The sequence below is a fragment of the Amblyomma mixtum genome, chromosome 6 (genome assembly GCF_055824585.1).
Source record: "Amblyomma mixtum isolate Tamu chromosome 6, ASM5582458v1, whole genome shotgun sequence".
Classification (NCBI taxonomy): domain Eukaryota; kingdom Metazoa; phylum Arthropoda; class Arachnida; order Ixodida; family Ixodidae; genus Amblyomma; species Amblyomma mixtum.
The window spans coordinates 151,481,811-151,501,372 of record NC_143017.1 but is presented as its reverse complement, the minus strand read 5'-3'; the positions used below and the strand labels follow the sequence as shown (position 1 = coordinate 151,501,372).

General features: G+C 42.6%; 1 protein-coding gene across 1 annotated transcript in view; it reads left to right on the top strand.

Annotated features, from left to right (window-relative positions):
• Positions 1-9,593: 9,593 nt before the first annotated feature.
• Invadolysin (leishmanolysin-like peptidase, invadolysin) overlaps positions 9,594-19,562 on the top strand; it is a 29,052-nt gene continuing 19,083 nt past the window's right edge. The window contains exons 1-9 of the mRNA XM_089549639.1: positions 9,594-9,792; positions 10,095-10,195; positions 10,405-10,435; positions 10,555-10,637; positions 10,737-10,854; positions 11,072-11,247; positions 12,108-12,213; positions 12,289-12,383; positions 18,462-18,579. Coding sequence (XP_089405765.1) covers positions 9,700-9,792; positions 10,095-10,195; positions 10,405-10,435; positions 10,555-10,637; positions 10,737-10,854; positions 11,072-11,247; positions 12,108-12,213; positions 12,289-12,383; positions 18,462-18,579 — 921 coding nt within the window. The 5' untranslated portion in view covers positions 9,594-9,699. The remainder of the gene's footprint in view (positions 9,793-10,094; positions 10,196-10,404; positions 10,436-10,554; positions 10,638-10,736; positions 10,855-11,071; positions 11,248-12,107; positions 12,214-12,288; positions 12,384-18,461; positions 18,580-19,562) is intronic.

The following is a 19,562-nucleotide window of genomic DNA, read 5'->3' as shown; positions in this document are numbered from 1 at the left end:
TTGAGGGGCATATGCTGCTTCGTTCTTTAGTTGTATCCGATTATAGTGGTGGTTGCCGAGTATGCACTGGAACGTAGAGTCTGGTTAAGGCATTTTCCTGTCCAGTGCAGAAGTGGGACAAGACAGAGGGTCTCGTTCTAATTGTATGCTTCTCACTTAAAGGGACTATGTAATAAATTGAGAATACGTAAAGCAGACGAGAGATGGGCATTTCATCACTCGTCACCCCAGCGCAAAAATTTTTGAGCTAGCATCAATAATAACAAAGATATAGACAATTAAAAATTACGCTTCTCCTCTCCCCCCTCAATTCGTGTACATGGGGCACTAGAAAGAAATGAAGGAAACAGCACTGGGGCTAGGTCCAGCCCATGAATACGTCATTCGCTGACATTCGGTTTACGACTTCCGGTTGTCACACCTAGCACCCCAGCAGCAGTGTTGGAAGTGTCTCTTCGGTCTCTCTTTGCCTTCCTGGATTATCACGAGTGGCTCCGGAACTTTCGGCAGAAAGAGGCGGCAGAGGTAAATTGAAACCATATGCGCGAAGGCAATGCCCTGTCTCGCGCTTGCCCGAGGGGGCTGCGCGGCGGCATGAGCAGACGATTTTCATGGCTACCGGAATTTGTGCCCGTGATGTCGTGGCTGCTGTGGCTTCAGCGACTGACAGCGTGTGGTGGCCTGCCGATGCCATGGGACTAGTGACGTCTATTTTCACGATTTTAGTTTCAAAGTCGGTCACTACGAGGACACCAATCTGCCCGTGAATTTTAAAAAACAATTTTAAAAATTCATAATAAATTGCTGGCTCAATTCCGAAGACTCATACCTGGTGTGAATGCTTCTTAGCATCATTTCTAAGCATTGAAAACGTTTAAAAGCAACTTTCAATTTGTTGCATAGCACCTTTGATGCCTCAAAATGTACAAGCTTGGGATGTATGGAATTGTGAGGTAAGTCGAGGGTAATTATTGTGACCACAAGCTTCTCTTAAGATTTTAAGGCTTCACCATTATCATTTAATTCACAACATGGGAGCGTTAATTGAATGTTACGGGGTTCTCATCACGTGACCTGGCTGGTTTAACCTTTTAGCTCCAAAGTCTACATTTAGTCAATGTTGCCGCAGAAGACAGCTGCCTTCCTGCTGTTCAGCCTACCGTCCATAGCCCTGTAGAAAGCTTTGCTCTGCATTTAATAACTGAACGTGAGATTTACACCACATTTATGAATCTAAAGAATAGCAAAGCCCTGGATATAGATAACTTAGAGATTATGCCCGTAAAACAAGTTTTGCAGCTTATTGTCCCTGTACTCGCATACAAATTCAACTTTTTCTTAGAAAAAGATTTCCTACTGCCATGAAGAGGCCTAGGGTATCCATCATATATAAAAGCGGGGATAAAAATGATGCGAGAAACTACAGACCAATATCTGTAATACCTGTTTTTTCAAAGGGTTTGGAAAAGATATCTTTGCGATTAACCAAGTTTTTGGACATTCGTAACTTGTTCTCAGATAACCAGTTTGGATTTCGAAAGGAACGATCAACCAAATCTGCACTTCCATCACTTAAAGAGTTTGTGTTGCAAAATATTGATCAAAAACTCCTTACACTTTGTCTCTTTGTTGACTACAGCAAGGCTTTCGATTCTCTTGATCATAACATTTTAATATTTAAGCTCTCACATTATGGCATTCGTGGTAAATCTCTTAAATTACTTCGGTCATACTTAAAAAATAGGACTCGGTGTGTTCACCTTGGCAAACATAAATCTTCACCTTTACCAATATTAACTGGTGTACCACAAGGTAGCATTTTGGGCCCATTACTTTTCATTATCTATATAAACGATATTGCCCATATTGATGGGTGGGGGGCTAAATTTATTGTGTACGAAGATGACAGTAGCATTTTGCTATCAGGCAGTGATGTTAATACTTTATATCAAAGGGTAATAGCATTCTTGATAAATTAATCTTTTGGTCTCGATCAAATAAGCTGAAAATCAACCCCTAAAAAACCAAAGCAGTTATTTTTCACACCAAAAATAAGTTAGTTACAATTGAACAAGATATCCGCTGCGAAGGCCAAATAATTGAGGTTGTTGAAAAAATCAAGATACTTGGCATAGCATTTAGTTCTCATCTTATGTGGGACTCTCGCATAGATAACCTCTGCAAAAAGCTTTCAACAGTTACAGGGGCATTATCACGTTGCCGTTCATTTCTACCAACAGAAATAAAACTTCAAGTCTACAATGCCTTGTTTGCCTCCTACACTAATTATTGCAATTTAGTTTGGTTGACTACATCAAGAAATGTCCAGAGGATATACGTATTGCAGAAAAAAAACATTCGTAACGTCGCCAATATAAATTTCCTGTCGTCAACAGCAGAATATTTTCAGTGCTGCAACGTAATTAGTATCAAACGTGCTTACGAGTTTCACGTCCCTACGATCATTTTATTTAGTAATGGATTCTTTCAGGCAGTTCCTTATGTCGTTAGCCTCTTTAGAACTCAATAAAAACACTCATACACGGAACACTGATATATGGTGCATACCTCGTTTCCGCTCAAATTATAAAGTGCAAACTCTTCAGCATAATCTTCCAGACATCCTAAATAAATACAAACACATAACCAATCCTACACTGAAACAGTTACTTGACCAATTCTTGTCCACATAGGTGCACCTTTCTTTACAAATGATATCAGAACGTGCACAAGTGTACTCATTTTAGCTATAATTATATAATGTAGGTTTCGAGATTGTGTGTATTTGTGTTGCCTTTTTTTTCCTCGAAATATTACCAGTTAACTGTTTGATGGAGAGTTTGTTCATGCTACTTGTTGCTTAGGCTTGAGGTCTTTTATTTTTGTATGGCACATAATTGTATTCTAAAACATTATGTGTAAATTTCCTTTGAAGTTATAATCGATACTTTGTCAATACTGTTTCTGGTGTGAACTTTTAAAATGTAATTCTTGTTGATGTATATTTTGTTACTTTGCTATTATCCATGTTTTTAGTCATTTATTGTGTGTAAAACATTTTATTTTTCTTTAATACATCATCAAGTCATCACCTACTGCCTCGTTGGTGGTTTTGTAGGCCTTTGTCCAGCTGTCAAGAACAGCTTTTTGCCTATAAACCCGCCAGAATCTTTCTGGAAAATGAATTGCAAAGACAGGCAAGTCACATACAAATACCATTTTATACACGATGTATTTTGCTAAGTCTACATTTACGAAAGCTAATTGGTATTAACTATTTATTTGGCATTATTGGCAAATAAATAGTGGCATTATTGGCAAATTAGCATTATTTATTTATTTATTCAAATTACTCACAGGCTCCTTTACATTGGAGCATTGTGTGAGTGGGGCAGTACATAGAAATTAGAGAACAGTGCAAAAAAAAAAAACGACTGAAGAGAAATGCTATACAATAGTTAGCAAGAGGCACAGAGTAGAATACAAATAAAGTAATACAATACACAATAATTAGATAAGTTTCAAAATGTGGCAACATGGAAATGGAACACGATTTGACAATGAGGCTAAAAAGTGCACAAGTTAGTTCACACTAAGCATCTATAAAAGAGATTTTTTGCAAGAACATAGAGAACTGAGACATTAGGCGAGGATTGCGGTTATTTTATCACAAAACATAGCAGGATTTCTGGTATTAGTAGCATTGTCAGGAAGGCTGTTCTAATGGTTTATGGCACGTGGGAGAGCAGACATGTTGAATGCTTTTGTATGACCAAAAATACGCGTAAAGCTGCTATGATTATGGAGGCGATGAGATGTGCAACATGGCCGTGACAAAGGTAATGTGTGACTGTTAAAACTGAAAACCATTTTATGGAATAAGCGAAGAAGTGCTACTGCACGACATGATTTTAAAGACTCAAGTGATAGCGATAACTTGATCTTAGTGACACTGGAATGCCGGTTATAATCGCGAGCGATGAAGCATGCAGCACGGTTCTGTATAGATTCGAAATTACGTGTTAGATACGCTTGCTGAGGTGACCAGATGGGTGATGCAAATTCTAGTTGTGGGCGGACAAACGTCTGGTAGGCTAGTTTTCGAGTGTCAGATGGTGCACCATGAAGATTACGCTTTAAGTATCCAAGGGTTCGTGAAGCCTTAGCTGTAATTTTATTAATGTGTGTCGACCAGGAAAGGTTTTGATTTAGGTGAATGCCGAGATATTTATATGAAGACGCTTTTGTCACATGATTACTGCTGAGCGAGTAGGTGAAAGAAGAGTTTGAAAGTTTAAGGCTGAAAGTCATTAATTTACACTTATCAGTGTTGACCACATTAGCCACATGGAACACCAGTTTGTTATATGGTCTAGATCTTTCTGTAAAGCGATATGATCGGTTGGATTAGAAATTTTGCGGTAAATAATACAGTCGTCAGCAAGCAAACGGATGTTAGAGATAATGTCGGTTGGCAGATAGTTAATATATATTAAAAATAGTAACGGGCCCAGGACACTGCCCTGGGGAACACCGGATGATACTTCAGAGAGAGAGGATCAGCAATTATTTATACTGGTAAATTGTTTGCAAAATGAGAGGAAATTTCTAATCCACAATAGCGTTAATGAGTCGATATTTAAAGCAGAGAATTTGGCAATTAAACGACAATGTGCTACCCGATCAAATGCCTTAGAAAAGTCGATGAAAATAGTTTGGTTTGGTTTATGGGGTTTAACGTCCCAAAGCGACTAAGGCTATGAGAGATGCCGTAGTGGAGGGCTCCGGAAATTTCGACCACCTGGGGTTCTTTAACGTGCACTGACATCGCACAGTACACGGTCCTCTAGAATTTCTCCTCCAAAGAAATTCTAGCCGCCGCGGCCGGGATCGAACCCGCGTCTTTCGGGCCAGCAGCCGAGCACCATGAACGCTGAGCCACCGCGGCGGCCCGATGAAAATACAATCAGTCTGTTGGTTATCATTCATGTTAGAACTTCGTGCGTAAATTCCATGAGTTGTGTATCGCATGACAGTCCTTTTCTAAAACAGTGCTGATGAGGGTAAAAAAAGCAGTTTTGTTCGAGATGCTGCGCAACATTTGAAGCAATGATATGTTCTAGAAGCTTACATGCAATACTGGTTGAAGATATATATGTGTCGGTAGTTACTGATGTTACTTCTGTCTCCAGATTTGATCACGGGGATGACTTTGCCTATTTTCCAATCAAACGGAAGTTCACCTGTAGATAAAGACTGCTGAAAAATGTGATACAAGATTAAGCTGCTCGAGTTTATAGTGAGTTTAAGAATTTTGGCGTTGATTCTGTCAACACCAGAGCTAGTGGACATTTTAAGGCTTTTGGTTAGTGACGTGATCCCTTCAACAGTTAATTCAATAGGGGTCATACATGTGTAGTCGACTTCGGCAATGGCAGGAATGTTAGAAAGATCTTCATGGGTGAACACTGAAGTAAAATAATTGTTAAAGATAGTCGCACTTTCTTCGTCAGTAATGAAATTTCCGGCATTGTCCTGTAGAGCGATTTGGGCATGAATTTTGGCTGGGGATATTGTACGGCAGAATTTTTTAGGGTTGTTGCGCATAAGGGATTGAAGATAATGATAATAAAATTTGTCTCGCTTTGCGAATGGCACGGCAGTATTGTTTTTTGCAGTCTTTCTGTTGCAGTTTCAGAGAGGGGGATCCAGATTTTTTCATTGCTTTAAATAAGCGCTTCTTTTTATTCTTAACTGTGCAAAGTGACCTATGATATCATGGCTTAGAAATGTTGACCCGAAATGAAATTTGTGGTACGTGAGCAACCATTAATGACAGCAACTTTTCTTTAAATAAGGTCCAGTTTTCATTGACGGTACGGGAAGAGAAAGTGGAAAGGTACGAGGAGCAAAATTCTTGCAGACCAATGTTAAGGGCATTGCAATCAGCTTTTTTTATGGTTGAAGATGAGCTTAGACGTGAGATGCCGCATATGTGATACTAACTGCAAAATTAAGAATCAGATGGTCACTGAATCCCTCACTAGTAGAGACGGTGCTTGAATTGTCGGGGCATGAAGTCAAAACAAGGTCAAGAATATTCGTTCCGCGTGTAGGTTGGTTTACTAACTGAGTTAGCGAAAAATCTAAAGTTAAGTCGATGAAGTCTTTAGAACAGCGAGAGTCAGAGGTGAGGTTAGACCAGTCAATGTCCGGGAAATTGAAGTCCCTCATCAGAAATATATTAGCTTTAGGAAACTTGGTCCTTATGGCACTGAGGTTATCGCGCAACTGGGATATGAAAGCAGCGGAGCTATCTGGTGGTCTGTAACATGCACCTATTATTGAATTAACGAAAGATGACGTAATGCAGATCCATATAATCTCAAGGGGACTGGGTAAATTAACAAGATGAGATGCTATACGCTTCCTGACGGCTATTAGGACACCTCCTCCCCTTTTCTTTTCTCTATCTTTGCGGAAGATTAGGTACTCGTTGGTATTGGGCAGTACCTCTGTGTCAGAAATATCAGGATTAAGCCACGCTTCAGTTAATGCTAAAACGTCACACTCACTGTTCTCCAGGTATGAACATAGTTCAACGCGTTTGGGTAGCAAACTACGCATATTAGTGCATGATAAATGTAATCGTGATGGCATGTGTTTATGACATGTAGAGTTTGAATGATCGCTTGTACCAGCTATCTTTTGCCGTGTGAGCTATCTTGTAGATCGAATGACACTCCCAGATGCAGCATCAAATATGAAGGTGGCGTCACCGATGTGCAGTTTGTCTACGCTAAGCTTATATGTGGCGTTCTGTGACTTCGCAAAGTCAAGTAGGTGTTTCCTTGATATTCGTGTTTTTAACGAAAAATCTTCTCGTACAGCATAATTTGTATTCTTGAATTTGGGCCTCTTTTCCAGAACGTGCTGTTTGTCTTTGAAAAGTGCAAATTTTACAATAACAGGTCTGCATTTGCCTTCCTGCACAGTAAAAAAAAACCATTGGAACCAATTGGATTTCCAATGGGTTCCAATTGGTTTCAATTGGACGAGTTCAGTTTCCAATTGGTTCTAATTGGTTTGGTTTATTGGTTTATTGGGGTTTAACGTCCCAAAGCAACTGAGGCTATGAGGGACGCCGTAGTGAAGGGCTCCGGAAATTTCGACCACCTGGGGTTCTTTAATGTGCACTGACATCGCACAGCACACGGGCCTCTAGAATTTCGCCTTCATCGAAATTCAGCCGCCGCGGCCGGGATCGAACCCGCGTCTTTCGGGCCAGCAGCCGAGTGCCGTAGCCACTGAGCCACCGCGGCGGGGCTAGGTTCTAATTAGAATGGTGTTCCAATTGGATGGTCCAAATGGACTATCCAATTGAACCATTTGGGTTTCCAATTGGTTCCAATTGGAATGGTGTTCCAATTGGATGGTCCAAATGGACTATCCAATTGGACCATTTGGGTTTCCAATTGGTGAGCCCAACTGCTCTTACCTATTGCATCCAATTGGTCCACCCAACTGCACCCAATTTATCCAATGAATGTTTGCATGTTTGACGAAAAAGGTAGAACTAATATGGTACTATACAATAAGAGCTATCAGCAGCTTAGCCTAATAAATTGTACTCATCACCTACACCACCACTGGAGCTGAAATTAAATTAAATATCTGCGCTCAGTGGGCAAGCGCCACCGGCCCCAGCATGAGAGCCTAATGAACTGGGAGCAGAAGTGTGCTCTCTGGATGTACATATTGAGCTAATGTATGCTACTAGTGCCTGAATGTGCAGTGTTGCTTGTGTGTGATGCATGTGTGTCTGTTGGCTTTGATTTCCATAAAAGCATGTTAATTTCAATTCCGTAGAAAAATGTTGATTGGCACTAGGCAGAGTGTCTCCCCACAGTCCTCATAAATCAGTTTTCCTTTTGCACATTACAATGTGTTAAGTTGTAGAAATATTCATCCATGATCTTAGAGCATATTATTCAAACCTTTCTCAATGAACGTAACATATTTTGTGAATATTTTGTGGGTCAATTAACTGCCTGGCCTAATGGGTCCAATTGGCTAGTCCAGTTGGATCCAATTGGTCGGGGGCTGAAAAAACAACTGGAACCAATTGGTTCCAATTGGGAAGTCCAATTGGAAGCAATGGGAGTGTCCATTTAGTTCCAACTGGAATGTCCAATTGGTTCCAATGGTTTTTTTTTGACTGGGTGGTACTTCCCGAGGCGATGTGCGTGTTCTATTTGAGACGGCTGGACTGTCAGGTAGGCCGAAGAAAAGGAGATTGGAACGGCGTAGACGTTTTTCGGCGTCATCGCAGCGCGATTCAATAGACTTTAACTTGTCCGAGATTTCGAGAGCAACCTTGGGCGCCTGAACTGGTGAAGCAGTACTGTTTTTTAGAGCAGCAGTGTCCACATCTAGCACCCGAATTCGAGCTGACAGCTGTCTCAGTTCGACATCAACGGATGCCTGCCAATTCTTTAAAGCGTGAAGGTCGTTGCGGATATCATCCTGGCCTATATAATTCAATTCTTTGCACAGTTTCCAAGACAGTTGCTAGAAATAAAAAGTAAATACATTGCATGAGTAACAGTGAAAATAGTGGGCCAGGGTGAATACTTTAGCTTGGTGTGTGTTGCTAGTAGATGTGCAGGTTCATTGCATAGCTGCAGTGTCCTCGCAGTGAAACTCAAACATGAAAGTAGGCCGATACTTCGGTGCGCATTGTGAGGAAAAGAAATAATTAGTAAGAAAAACTGGGCATTTGAACTAATTCAGTGATCTGGCACAACACCATTTCTAATAATTTGGTGTTGACATTGGAGTAAGCACATTATTTAGTTAATGTTCTTCATACGTAAAATACTTGTCATGCTTCAAGGGACCATGTCAGCGCATATATTGTTCGTGTCGTGCATGCAAGCCATGTAGCTCCGTACGTGTTCCCTCCAGGGCCTGTCACGCTCTGTACTTTCGGACCATTGATGAATGTTTGTGAAGGGAGGGCTTCTGTCCACCTGTGCGCCATGCATCTTTCATGCTTCCATTCAAGAGTCGCGGGCAGAAAGCGGCTTACATTCGTGATTGCAGTTTTATTTTTCCGCCGGTTGTATGCCCCCGCCCGGTGCGCCTCCGTTATGAGGCCAGTAAGGCAGCCTTGGGACGTATTCTGAAGCTTGATGCTTTTGAGAGTGTGCACGCGCCCTTGACTGCTGCCGGCAGCAGACCGCGAAGGCGCGGCGGAGTTAACACATTACGTGCACGCGGAAATACGTGCGAGACGCGCACCGAGATGAATGAGACCGCATCGAAATCTTGAAACAAGTTACATGCAAAGAGAGTACGGGGGGGGGGGGGGGGGGTGCAATGTTTTGGCATTACTGTTCTTTATATTGTGCCGACAGCATTCACTCTGATCGCAGCGTTACGCTAGGCTGCTTGCAAATCAACAGCCGAGCCCGATAGCACGGACGGCTCCATAGACCGCTTGCGTACAACGGTGGCGCGGACAACCATCCTGCGTCCGGCCAGTCTGGCTCCGTCGGTGGCGGCAGCACTGTCGTCATACAAGACGTGCATTGGAAGGTTGATGGTGCGAGCCGGTTGGGGTACCGTAGCTTAATTTGGGGGGGACGGACGGATCGCAGCGTATTCAATGGGGTAACATCGAAACAGTCGAGCTCGATGAAGTTCGTCGCGTACTGGGTACTCGTCACGTCGTACTTCACGTGCGTCCGGTGCTTCCGCTGCAGCTACGTCCCGCCAAAGATCGAAGACGTAAGTTGCCTTGTTGCTCACTTTATGCGATCGCACCCCTTCCGTAATTTTCCTCCACTCCTTAACGTGCTAATGCTCACCCGCCGCTGGAGGCTTGATTGGTTGAGTTCTGCTTTCTGATGAAACAACAAACGTCTGTGCCCCTAATCGCTACTTTTGAAAGCGCAGCACGTAGACGTCGTAGCGTCCCGTTAGATTCAGATTCCTGTGTTTGTCCCGTTACCGTGTTGATGTTTACCGTTCGATGGTCACAGCTCTTTACTGCTAACGAGGTCCAGTCAAGTCTTTGGTCCTGTTTGCAGGTACTTAACCCGGTGCATTTAGAGCCGTCATCACACGTAAGAAAGCGAAGCATTAGCCAGCCTCTAAGGATCAAGGTGTTCTACGATAAGAGCATTTCCAGGTGAGCGTGGTTTTTTCGCCGAGGCTTGCGTCATTGGTTTTAATTTCTTCCTTCAGACGCACGGACTCTTTTTCTTTTCTTTCTCTTTGCGTGAAAATAAACTTTCGCGCCTATCCCGGGCAAACTCTGGCACTGAGCTGCATTGCAGCTTATGAGTCTCCGCGCGGCTTTGCGATCTGATCACAGTATTCCGTCGACTTGATTTTCAGGTTGCCACCGGAGAAATTTGAGATAATAAATGTGAGTTCGTTCGCTCCCTTATCTCCTCTTGTACTTGCCTGGATCCGTATTGCCGCAACAGTTCGGATCCTCCGTGATCGAAATGCATAATCTTCTTCGGCGCGGCTTCTCTTTTGTAGGACACAATATTACCGGAGGCGCTCGACTACTGGCAGAGGACCCTTATGGTTAGGCCAACTCTAGTGCCTATAAGGTTGAACAGGTAACGTGCAGCTATTAAAAACATGTATAGACATAGTACGTCGTACACGCTGTTGCGTGACAGTCACGTTAATGCGTACGCAATCGTGGCTACTAACAGGAAATGTCCAAACAACCAAGCCTTCTCTCCTGATCAAGACCCATACCTGTACTGCAATGAATATTGCGAGAGTGAGACGACCTGCGGTGAAGTCGTCGTCCCCAAAGAGCATTTGGAGGTTTGTGCATGATGTTTTCATGGTGTTTGTTTGTTTTCTTGTTTAGTTTTGATGGCAGCAACTGAAAAATTATTTCGCCTGTCATACAACATGGTGTATGTGGAGCTCAATACAAGTCACGTCGTTGCTAGTGGCTGTCTGCTTTGCCTCTTCCATAAAATATAGAGATGTGCGAACTGATCATGGCTGTTTTGTCTCTCTTTTTTCAAACCACCAGCCTTGCAGAGTTTGTGATGACAATGGCCGCTACTGCCGAACCCAAGGGAGCGCTGGGCGTGGAATACCCGACGCCGACTTTGTGTTTTATGTGTCAGCCATGCAGACAGACCGCTGCTTCATAGGACAGACAGTGGCTTACGCTGCCCATTGTCAACAGGAAGCATCAACAGATAGGTGCGCATGTCTCTCATTACTAATGTTGTCAGGTGTCCACTTCCTCAAGTGCCTTTGTCTTCTGACATGAATATGGCTGGGCAGGATTGTCTTTTGTTTTGGCATCTACATCGTGCTTCAATATAATGGCGTGGTGCCTATGCCTAGCAAGGTGTACCGCTTAAAGAATGCGTCACTTGGCAAGCTACTCCTATGTTTTCTGACATGAATGTGGTGGAGATGCTGTCATGATTCCTCAAGTTAACTGGCCTGTGACGCTGCCTTTTATGCATCACTGTATGATGTCTTTTGGATATGTATGTTTATTAATGCTTTCCTTTTCACTCTGTTCCTTTTCATCTGTCTCTCTCTTTTACCTGCCTCCATGTGTTGTGTAGCAGACTGGATACTGCTTTCTGTGATATGTCACTGTCGTTTGCCTTTTCTTTGCCTACTCTTTAAAAGAAAGCAGGCCACATTTTGTAACAATGCTGTAATTGTAATGACTGAGAACCAAACCAAAAACTACTAGCTGTTTTGATCACTTTTGTTTCAAAACTGAATTCTTGCTTTCGTGCTCAATGCAATTTCTTGTGTATTATGATTTTCATTGGAGTGTGTAGGGAATCAATCAGTGTCCTGATCAAACAGCAGCTTCTAATTTTGACAGCAGCATTTCATCCGTATGCTCTGCTTTATTATATGGAAGTGTGGTAAAAGCAATTTTCTGCATATTAGAAAAAGTGGTACAAAGCATGGTTTGTCATTTACATCTTGTCTTTTTTCATTTCTTCGGAGGATTTATAGCGTCCAGTGTTGTTTATGGCAATGGTTTTCGGGATTTCTCTCCTTTTCATCTGTGGCTCGCACTTTTTTGCCAGACCTATCGCTGGCCATGCCAACCTCTGCCCCGACTCCATTTCGACAAAGCCACAAGACATGGACACGTTGCTGTCCACCGTGAAACACGAAATTCTTCATGCCTTGGTAAGGTTCTGCTTTGCGTGCGCATCATGTATGTGATTCCTTAACGACTTGAATGTTGCTTGCCTCATTTTGCAGGGCTTTTCAGTGAGCTTATATGCATACTTTCGTGACAAAAACGGATACCCGTTGACGCCTCGAGAAAGAAATGGCAAGCCAGCAGTGAACAAAGAGTGAGTTCAGATACAGCAGAGGACTATTATTATTATTATTATCATTGCTAACTGGCTGCCTTCTCCCTGCAACCATTCTATGCCCTTTCTTTTCCTAACTTGAATCATAGTAGCCCCAGCGCAGCAACAAAATGAAGGATTAAACTTTTCAATCATTCACTTTTGGCAATATCAGAGCCCTTCAATCTGGCAATGCTTTCACTTTCTCAGGATTGGTTTTCTGGTGCGGAGCTTTGCTGCATTGTATGTCAGCTTGTTCCTGCCAGTGCATTTGACCAAAAAGAGACAAAAACAAATCTGGTGCTCACCATTGCTCATGCTAAGCCTATGTTTTGCCTCTGAAAAGAAGTTCACACACTTTTTCGGGGTGCATTTTTAGTGTGTGGCAGGCTGCGGCTACCGTGAACATGTTGTTTTCACAGATGGGTTCAGCAGTTTGATGGTTTTAAGCAGCTGCTGTAACCATGAGTGCAATGTTCATCCAGTGGGTCCTGTTTAAAGAGCTGAGCTTTGAAAAACTTGTGGCTGGTGGCCTGTCTACTGTCTTGTGTTCGTAGATTTGATGGCAGTGTGACCATTACGATTTTGGCGGCAAGTATGCCTGCCCATGAGTTACTTTCGGTAAATTTAGTTAAGCTGCTCCAGCCATTAGGTGCAGGACAAAAGGAATGTACCTAAAAACAATAATGCACAGCACTGGCTCTGTTTTGCTGGGCTGATATGCTGCACTGACATATTTGCCGTGCAGTCTTTTCTGTTGCTACATTTCAAATCTTGCTCATGTAAGATCCTAAGTGAGCTTAAATGAAGCTAATTGTCAGTTACTTATTGTTGTCTGTGAAACATGCTTCTGCATCTTGAACCTTTAGTTTTTCATGCATATGTTTTCAGCACAAGCTTGTGAAAGTGTGACAAATGCACTGTATTTTGTGAAATGTCATGGAAAGTTTGTCCACTGAATAATCTGGTTCCCAGCTTTCACTTGTTATACAACTGAACACTGCTAAGCCCCAGACACCACCAAGCTGCCATGCAGCACCTTTGCATTTTCGGTGCTCTTCTCTGCTCAGATGGGAAAAATGAAAGGTCATGCTAGTGTAAGTGGTGACTTTTGTATGGTAAGGATTGCAGTTACTAATTTTTTTCTGGAAATGAAATAGGGATTTCAGTTCTTTCCGGAACTTAAGCACCTGTGGGAAAGATTTGATGGCGGGATTTGATGACAGTATTTGTGCAAGCTTTGGCAGTCATGTCATTGTAGCAAACAAAATTTATGCTGGAATTATTTAGATGCTGCAACTGTGTGGAAGAAAAAAAAAGGAAGTAAATCTTCTCTCAGCCTGGGTGTTGTTTTTGGCTATCATCTGTTTTTGTTGCCATGCTATTGTCTCTCTTCCTTGGCTTGGGTCCTCTGGCTTATAAGTATGCTTTTTGCTTATGTCCTATTTCTTTTTGTTTCAGACCTAGCTGTGAGGCTCTTTCTGTTGCTTTAGGTAATGCACCTTATTTTGAATTTCTTTCTCTCTTGTAGCCTGCTAGCAGTGCAGAAAAGAGGATTTATTTCGGCATGCTTGCTTTGGGGCATTTTTTTTTTTATTCTCTCTTATTTTGTGTGCCTTTCAGCCTTGTTACACTTGCTACCCTTCAGTTCTTTCCTTTTTCATTTGCTGCTGTTTGCGTTCTGTCTATTGCACTTCTGTGTTTGAGCAAAAGAAACTGCTGCTTGTCTCGGTCATTGGTGCATGATCTTCCAGACTGTATATTCCAGCTGTGGGCAGACTGTGACCTCTGAAAGAAAAGATAGCATGCCTCCTGCATAGGGGACATATTGGTTTTGTGCATAGCTATGATTTGGCAGGTTTTACAAGCTTGCATCACCAGTGAAGACATAAGTACATATCCCCTGCACACGCATACGCATTTGCTTGCACAATTTCCAGTGAGGTAGCATTTGTAGTGGGCTTTGCGTAATATTGCATTCTAGGTGGTGACTTTCTTTGTTTAAAAAACAAAAAATTATTCAAGTGTGCTCGCATCATAGACCAAAGATTTGGAGTTTCGCCTGGACAGTTGTGCGGAAGCTGCTAGTTTTTAACAGGCTAGTGGCAGTTGTTGCCTTGCCATTAGGAATAACTACTAACACTGCCTCTTTTCTAACTTTCCTTCTTGACTGACCTGCTTCTGTTTTCCTTGTGTAGAAATTTTTAACTTCCAATTACTTCTTTCATTCTGGTTATTAATTGTACAGTGACTGTTTTTAAATTATGAAAGCCTTCCTAGATTGAATTTTCTTATCTGTGTGTGGGGCTGTTTGGTCGTACACTGTACTAAAATATACTCCATTATTGCCCTAAGTTGCATGAATTAGTGGCAAGTATTGTCTACATCTTCCAACCTGCATCTTAAGGCAGTTAAGCTCTGTAGGTGACATACATGCCTCCTTCGCCTGTTTTGCTTGGCTTTTTTTCTTGCTTGATTGCTTGCTCACTTGCTCACCTGCATGCGTTGGCAGGTGTCTCACCTTCCCAGAGAGAAGCCATATGAATATTCTTCACCATGGGAAATTGCACTAAGCTAGTTCAACATACCCTAGTGCAACATCTTGTTTTGGTCTGTTTTGAATAACAAAAAGGCAGTTTTTGCCATAATTGGCATTAGTCAATGCCCACTACCAAGTGTTGCTTCTGTGTAATGCAAGATATTGCAAACTACCATTTATAACTGGCAGATTTTGTACCTTATTTCATCAGCGATGCAAGATTTTCAGTATCTGACTTAGAAGCTACATTTTTACGGTGCCGAAGTGTACACTACTAGTGGGGGCTGTACTAGTGTTAGGTTTGAATTTACATGGGGCTTCCTTTTAGTGCCCTCAAGTTGTGGGTAAGGTAGGAGTGGGCAACCTTGAAGAGAAAGTGGAATTCTCAAGCATACCTTTTTCCTCCTACGATGCTCACCTGAACTAACTGTTCTTAGCTGCAGGTTTCAAACATTTTCTTCGCAGCAGATATTTTATGCACGCACTTTCATTTATAAGCCGAATATGAATCTCTTGTAATTCAACTCTGTGCACGGCAGTTTACAGGCACAATTTGGGCCCTTTGTATTCTATTGGCTTTCTGCTTCATCCTCATAAAGGATGTGGTTTAATGCTTTCTTACACATCTGGCCCAAAATTTGGTGTATTCTCTTTCCAGGGTACTTTTTGAACATTTGTGCACTCTTTTGGTGTAGAAATATTGTATTTGCATGAGAATAGCTCTGCTGCGATTGTAATGTGATGGTTACTTTTGTGAGTGTGGGACAGGAAAAAAATGATTCAGTTGTTCACTAACATTGATTCAGTTATAATAAAGCGAGGGGTGAATTTCCACTTCAGTTATCAGTAACAAAACTTCTGTTACATTTAAATACAACATGTGAAACTCTTGTGCAGATTGTTAGTTATCCCATACTTCTAGTCTCCTTACTAAGTTTAGTCAGAAAAAAAGAAGGCTTGAAATGCACATTTGAAACTGATTGATTAGTTCTAGATATGTTTTTAAAAGTTTCAGTTGATTTATATTTAATTGGGAAAGTTGGCAGTTTACCTTAGTCCTAGTTTGCTATCTGTCAGATGCTAGTGTTGTAGGCTGCTCTTTATTCTTGTATTTCAATAAAGGCTCCTATAGAAGCAGTGAAGCCTTCATAAAATACCACAAGCGTAAGTGTTAGTTGTGTGCTTGCTGAATCACCTTTATGAGTTAGGTATAGCTGAACTTCCTTAAAATGGCTAATCAAATGAGACCTGCAGTTATAGTTCTGATTTCAGGCCATTCTGTTTTCCAATATGCCATAGTATAGCAAAATGTTATTTTTTCTTGCTTCTCTGTTTTTCTAAATAACTCTGCTAGAAAAAAAATGCAAACACCAATGGTAGTATGCAACAGTTTGTGCTACTAGATACCAGAAACTTGCTGTTTTTCATGGCACATTGCAAAAGGAGACACTGATATGAAAATTACTCCCGTGTGTGCTGAAAAAATGGTCAGATTGTTAGTACGAACATTGACCGTCACAACTACACACGCGTTGTACCCTCACAGTGGTCGTAGCTTGAGTGGCGGTGAAATGAAATGGAGGTGTTTAAACAGCTCAGTCGGAGTTGTCTGCTCTCTGATGTTAAGGTGTGCTTGTGAGCAGCTGATTCAAGCTGTGGAGTATGTCAAGCCTTTCAGAATAATTCCATGATTGAATGCACTGCCACGCATTGATTCCAAGAGCTCACAGTTTGGGAGATCTGCCTGTTTGTAATGCACCCAGAAGTCACCAGACACATGCTGGTGATGGGGGCCTGAAGGCGGCTATAGACGAGGACAGCAGTCAAATATGTGGTGAACTTGCCATACGTTTCCAGATATTCCATTGAAACCATTAGACTTTATGCATCAGACACCTGCATCAGAAACCATTTGACATCTGAAACCATCAGACATCTGAAACCATCAGACATCAGCCTGCACTGCATTGGCAAGGCATTTGAGTTTAGCAGATGGGTGCTCCACACTGTGTTGAATGCTAACAAGGTGCGACTAGTGACCCACAGACTATTTGTCATAGCTAGTCTGGTATTGCACTGCATTCATATTCAGTTAAGTGCTCATTAGTGATGAAAAGTATATCCTGTATGAAAGTCTAAAGCATTCCTGGCATTGGCTGTAACCATGGGACCCTGCTCCCCACACTGAGAGACCTCTTCTACACTTAAAAAGGCCCCCATTTTGCTTCGCCGCTGCTCAGGTTGTGACTGCTTTGAAGGTGCAACGCATGGGTATTAGTCGTGGTCAGTACTTCTATGCACACACCAACACTTTTCAGCTTTTTCAGTGCACGTAAAGCGGTTATTCTCGTATCAGTATTCATCGTTCGAACGAGACATCAAGAGGCTTCTTTTTTACTGCGTAAGCAGCACATGGTGTCACATTGTGAAAATGGTGGCATCTTTCTGTAACCTCGAGAGAGTGAAACCTCCACTTTCCAGATGCACCACCCGTCAGCCACCTCCTCAGTGCACCTCCCTAGCTAGAGTGCTACCTGTCCCATCCCTGCCCAACTCAACCTTCCAGAAACTCCGCCAACCACCAACCCATGTACCTTCACCCTCCAGAATTCCTCCACCCACTCCCCACCCTAACTCTCGCCTCCCCACCTGACCCCCTAGCTAGGGGGCTGCTGGGGGCTGCCACCTCCATCCACCTTTAATCTCCAGAAAAATTCTGTTGTGTGTGTGAAGCCTTTGCACAAATTTAAAGTATCAAACGAATCATCGAGGGTACATCCAACTTCTTTTGCAGAATTGTCGCATCAGATGTCTGATTGTCCCATAATTTTAATGCTTTAGCATTGAACACCCATTGTCGGAAAAAAGTGTCTGGCATTGACATTGGTACTTGAAGTGTCGGTTGGCAGAAGATGAAGGGAAAAGGCGGAAATCCTCCTTCCTGCTTTCGGGGTAGATGAGGGAGGGAGAGAGGAGAGGAATAGAGGCTGGACATGACGGGTGGGGAGAGGGACGCTGTGGTTGCCAGTCAGAGCTGAGGGGTGGGGAAAGTGCAGAGGGGGTATGGGGTGGCACACAGGAATTGATGGACTGAATCCCACTCACACGATCTGAACCCGTCAGCGGCAGTGGCTGTTCAAAAGAAGGGAACACTGATGCTAACACATACTCTGCCACATGAATCGTCTCGATTTTTTTGGCGGGTAACTTCAATATGCTAAATTTGTTGTGTTGCAAGTTACAACCTTCTGGAAAATTGGTTTTAATTAGGGATAGCTATAAGTTTGGTATTGTGTCTGCATTTATTCTGAGGGTTCTGAAAAATTGGTTGCGTGCTTGAGCTTTGAGGGTGCTTTCCAAATGCAAGTGACGACCAGGAAAAAAACCAACCCCTTCCTACCTTCCTCCGATTTTACTATTCCTTGATTTGGTTTGAACTATTAAAAGCCCAAGTTGTTCAAGGCATCATTCCTTCGTAGGGTTGTGTTAGGAATGTGGAAAAAGTGGGGCTTACAAGTTACTTTTCTGCAACCTCACAGGTTACAGACGCACAAATGGAGTGACCGGGTCATGAAGAAAGTTACCAGGCATGACTGGAAGATACACGGAGGCTCCATAAGCAAAGATTTTTGGATCATGGTTACGCCTCGTGTTGTGGCAAGTACTGTTTACTTCATCCTGTGTGTGCAAGAGGATATTCCTTTCCAGTCACTTCTACAGTCATTCTAAACCTTGTCATAAAGTTCAGTGTTGGAAGGTTACTACAACATGATAAAGTTTGCAGGGATATAGTGGCTGCAGCTGGCAAGGGCAGGGTTAATTTTAGAGACATGGGAGAGGCCTTTGCCCTGCATTGGGCATAGTGAGGCTGATGATGATGATGACAAAAATTTGACCGACTCTTAGATAGTACAAGCATGCCTCTTGGGCTGTGGCTTTTTACTTGATGATGGGGTTGAAAAGCTGTGCATTGACATGAAAGTTTGGAAAGTCCATCTTCCCCAGAATAGGTCTCTTTTTCTATTTAGTCCTCCTCGACTGCAGTAGATTCCCACCACTAGTTTTTGCATTCTGTCGTAGAAGAGTGATGGCAGTTGTTTTGCCTCACCCACCCTACCATCCGGGCCTTGTTTCAGTAGATTTCAATCTGTTTCCCAAGATGAATGAACATCTTAAGGGTATGCACTTTGCTTCCGACTAAGATGTCACCAATGCAATGCGTCGTTGGTGTCAACAGCTGCCACCATTCTTCAGTGGCACCATGTGGAGACAAGTGCACTGACGGTTGAAGTGGTTGCTGCTGGTGGGTACTACTGATTTTAAAAAGTGAATGCTGCTGGGAAAGAGTAGATTCCTAACTTTTATTGAATGCAGTGTATCAATCCCACTATTTAATAAATAGTCGCCGTGCAGGAAGAAATACTTATTGAAAGCTGCTCATAAACGAAATGCAGGGGCTAGACTGGCTCTGAGTAGCCTAGGGTCTTTACACTGCAGCTGTGCCTGACGGTATTGGGCCCAGAAGTTGGAACCTGCAAGCATTGTACAGTGAGCATGATCTGTTGTGCTGCAGTTCACTTGCTTTGGCTAGAGTTCACTGTGCGTGCTCTTTTTTTTTCTGTGGTCGGCTGCGTGTGTCT